At 27.4% G+C, this 3,997-nt stretch overlaps 1 protein-coding gene across 2 annotated transcripts; it reads left to right on the top strand.

Moving 5' to 3' along the window:
* The first annotated feature begins 765 nt into the window (after positions 1–765).
* LOC133789897 (bZIP transcription factor 29-like) lies at positions 766–3,753 on the top strand. Of its 2 annotated transcripts, XM_062227568.1 has the most exons (4): positions 766–1,041; positions 2,539–2,754; positions 3,028–3,111; positions 3,568–3,753. In XM_062227568.1, the coding sequence occupies exons 1-4, from the start codon at positions 1,036–1,038 to the stop codon at positions 3,724–3,726; spliced, it is 465 nt and encodes a 154-aa protein (XP_062083552.1). In that variant the 5' UTR covers positions 766–1,035; the 3' UTR covers positions 3,727–3,753. The 2 variants fall into 2 exon arrangements, with proteins under 2 accessions (XP_062083552.1, XP_062083554.1); XM_062227570.1 differs by lacking the exon at positions 3,028–3,111.
* Positions 3,754–3,997: the final 244 nt, after the last annotated feature.

The raw sequence follows: 3,997 nt of genomic DNA, 5'->3' as shown, positions 1-3,997 counted from the left end.
CAAAATTTAAATTTATTATTCTTTAATATATTTATAAAATGAACTATATTATGTACTATATTATTCGTTAACACATTTATAAAATTTGTATTAGTTAAAAAAAGTTGTTTTATTAATTGGAAAAATATTGTAAAAAAATTAATGAATAGTATAATTTTAAAAATAAACTAAATTATGTAAATATATATTTATTAAAACTTTTAAAACTATATTTTTTTTGTTTCTAAATTTTTCATATTATTAACTTTTGTATTTATAATAATTTTTATATCAAAATTTAAATTTATTATTCTTTAACATATTTATAAAATTAACTATATTATTCTTTAACACATTTATAAAATAATTTTAAAATTTCAATAAATTTATTAGTTATAATTTTTTTAATATGTATGTTTAAAATAATATTAATTTATTTATAAGGCAATGCTTACACACTATTGGATTAATTATTAATTCAATTAGTTATTATATATTTAATAAAAAAAGTTTTTTTAAATAAAAATTCATTAATAATACTTATTTATTTTATTTTTTTCTTTTAAAACTAATAACAATTATTTAAAAAAAGTTAATTAATATTGAAATAAAACTTTTCAAAGTAGTAATTAATAATTTGTAATACTAAATTTATTTTAGTTAAAAATAAATTATTTAAAAAATTTATCTAACTTTTTAATCATATTTAATATTAGATATTAATAAATTATTTATAATATTTTAAAAAGATAAGAGACATATATATATATATAAATATATATTCTGATGATGAATTCGAATTGGGGCTTTTGGCTAAGGATTAGGGTTCATTTTTTTTCAACACCACAAATAACAAGGAAAAAAGGAGGCGACGACAATGGCGACGCAGGGGCTCGACTGGGTTCTTCTCGGCGACGGCAACGACGACGCATGGGTTCGGTTGTGTTCTTCTCGGCGACGGTTGCAAGTGGTGCCAACTAGGACCTTCAATCTCACATCTCCGGAAAACGACCTGTTATTGATTTCAATAAGAAGGACCTTGCCAATCCCAATATCATGTTGGTAATCATTTTCATTTTTTATTTATTTATGTATTATCCATTATTGTTATTTATGTTTGTTGGACTTCGTTTCTGTAGAAATGGGTTCGTCATTTTGAATCCTTCCAACAAGATTGTATTCCCATTAATGCACACAGTAAGACTTCTATTTTGCTTTCCTGTTCTGTTGATTTTAATGGTGTGTAATGTATATGCGTGTATATACTGATGCTTCTTGAGCTGGTGGAGTTTAAATTGAAGGAAGCAATTTTCAAAGAGCCAAATCTGCTTGTTATGGTTGTTGGGGTTCCTAATGTAATATGCTTTGATTAATTCCATTCATCGAGTTGCGTCCTCATACTTTCCTACTAGGATGTAATTAAGATTTTGTCTGGACTGATATTTCAGTTGAACCCAAAAATTATTTTGTTGAGTTTTGTTTACTAAGTGCAAGGGAAGAATAAGAGAGCAACAGTAGGTCCTCTGCCTGGTGTTTGTTGGTTTCAAGGTGAAGTAGTTTTTGTGTTTGATTTCCTTTCTGTTGTCAAGAAAAATTGAGGGTGCATAAACATGCTTTACTCTTAGGATTCATGTTTAGGTTATATGCATTTTAAGATATTTATATCTCCTAATGTAAAGTTTTAGATTCTAGTTCCTTGAATTTTATTCAAAACTATTTTGTTTTTTGTGTACAGATTGTTCATCAGCCTAGCATAAATGTACTGGACACTCCTTTTTTGGTCATATTGCTTTAGTTGGACATATATATACTTACATTATTATAGAATTTCCTACCTTATTGATATGTGTGGTTTGGCTGTAGGACCTAGTATGAAAAGAATCTAGGATAAGTTTCTAGAGGATGGTGCTAAGTGTAGAAAATATAAATCGCCTTAGATTGACATATAATAACGGATTAACTGCAATGTTGGTTCAGATAATGATTCTGGTTGTTTTATTGGGGCATGCACTGTTTGTGTTAATATGCAGTTGATTATCATCACTGGATTTTTCATGTACCACCTATATATATATATATTATCTATTTAGTTATTCATTGTTTGATAATATATATTTATTTGGATTCAAGGTAGCCACTAGGGGCATTTAATTATGTATTATTTCAGTTCTAGTTGCAGAGTGATAAATTTGAATTTTCTTTTGATCTAGATTTCATCTTATTTTTTTTAGTTGTCCCCTATTACAAGCCTTAGAAAAACTCTTAGCAGCAAAAACTAAGCCCTAATCGAATGTCAATGTTGTAACTAGCCAATGTCACTTTACAATACTCAAAAAGCCCCTAGGAGACTTAAGCATCCCCTGAGCATGGTACTACAATTTAACATGTTATTCTCTCATCCTATTATGTCTTACATAAGTAAAATGAGTGGGAAGCTTCTCATATTTATTTAGAATCTTCACTGTAGTTTTTTGAAATTCTTTTAGATAATGGGAGTGTTGTTTTCATAAATAATCTTTTTGAAAGTTTGGAATGTTGATTAATTATATTTGCATGTAGGGTCTGTTAAAGATTCAGTGGTTGGAGAAGAGCGTATTGCCCAGTCCTTGCAGTTTAAATACCCGAGGAACTCTTTTACAAAGGATACTGGCTAATCGGCAGTCTGCTGCTCGCTCAAAGGAGAGGAAAGCTCGCTATATACAGGAACTTAAGCAAAAAGTTCAGACTCTTCAAACAGAAGCTACAACTCTATCTGCCCAACTCACACTCTTCGAGGTATGTGTTGGTGAGCTTTTAGCATGACATTTATTTAGAACCTGTTTGAAGACTGCACACACAGGACACAAGGAACTCTTAGGCTGGAAAGTTTAAAGTATTCAATAATTTGTCTTATTGAAAAAAAAAGGTGATTATATGAGGTTGATGTTAGAATTTTAAGAGAGATTTCCATTATTTTATTCAAAGCATTTTATATTCCGATTCTTTCAGAATTTTATATATGTTATTTCAAAGCATTTTATATATGCTCTATTTCTATAAATAATTTAGGGAATATTGACTAGTCTTTTCCAAAGCAATGGCAAGTACATGTATGACTATGCAACTATTTCATATCTTGCTGAAGTGTTCAAGGTACTTCTCTTAATTTAACAAGTAAAATTCTTTTCACTTTTCCTCTCTAGTTCGGGGTTGAAAAGTAGTTTTGGTTTTCCTGCTATCTAGTGATATTTATTTTTCTCTTTCCACCCATACACCACATATACTGATTTTCTTTTACGATTTTGTCTTTTAAACTGTAGCTATTAGTCTCTAGTTGACTACTATGGAGAGAATGCCGAGCATCACTTTAGTTTAAAGAACTAAGACTTTTAAATTAAGACTGACACATATGTATTCCTTAGTTTAAAGAACTAAGACTAACTACTTAAGTCATGAGGCTATCCAGTTTGATAAGACAAATACAACTTTTATATAAATCATTTTTGTGACTGAAAACAACATTCATCCTTTTTATTTCTTCTACAACCTGAAGTTCTCTATTTATTTTAGTTTTGGTTTGACTTTAATGGTGTTTATTCTGTATTGTAGGCTAAAACTCTACTTGGATATTTAAGAGAACCAAGAAAATTATATAAGAGAACCAATGCAACAAGAAATTCTTCTTCAAGTTGTTGGGTATTATTTTCTTTCTTGCTTGTAAGAATTATGTACATTGAGGATTTGATGTATTATTTACATTGGGAATAATGAATTTTTATTGAGAATTATAATAAATTTTTATTGAGAATTATTTAGTCATGGGGATTTGATGTATTATTTACATTTCAATTGTATGAATAAATGTTGTATGTATGAATTTTTATTATGATAAATATAATTTTTTTTACAAGTTATTGTAATAATAATTAATTATGTGAGTAATTTTTTTATTTAAATTTATATTAATCTTCAATTATTAAAAATATAATTAAATGTTTTAAAAAATATATATCAAAAAATTATTATATATATATAAATT

This window comes from Humulus lupulus, chromosome 7 (genome assembly GCF_963169125.1).
Source record: "Humulus lupulus chromosome 7, drHumLupu1.1, whole genome shotgun sequence".
NCBI lineage: Eukaryota > Viridiplantae > Streptophyta > Magnoliopsida > Rosales > Cannabaceae > Humulus > Humulus lupulus.
Note: the sequence above shows the minus strand (reverse complement) of the source record. Positions and strands in the feature narration are given on the sequence as shown.

Excerpts from the sequence above, each read along its gene's own strand:
- LOC133789897 (XM_062227568.1), top strand. Across the intron at positions 2,755-3,027 it reads CCCAACTCACACTCTTCGAG|GGAATATTGACTAGTCTTTT; the intron begins GTATGTGTTGGT and ends TAAATAATTTAG. Across the intron at positions 3,112-3,567 it reads ATCTTGCTGAAGTGTTCAAG|GCTAAAACTCTACTTGGATA; the intron begins GTACTTCTCTTA and ends TCTGTATTGTAG.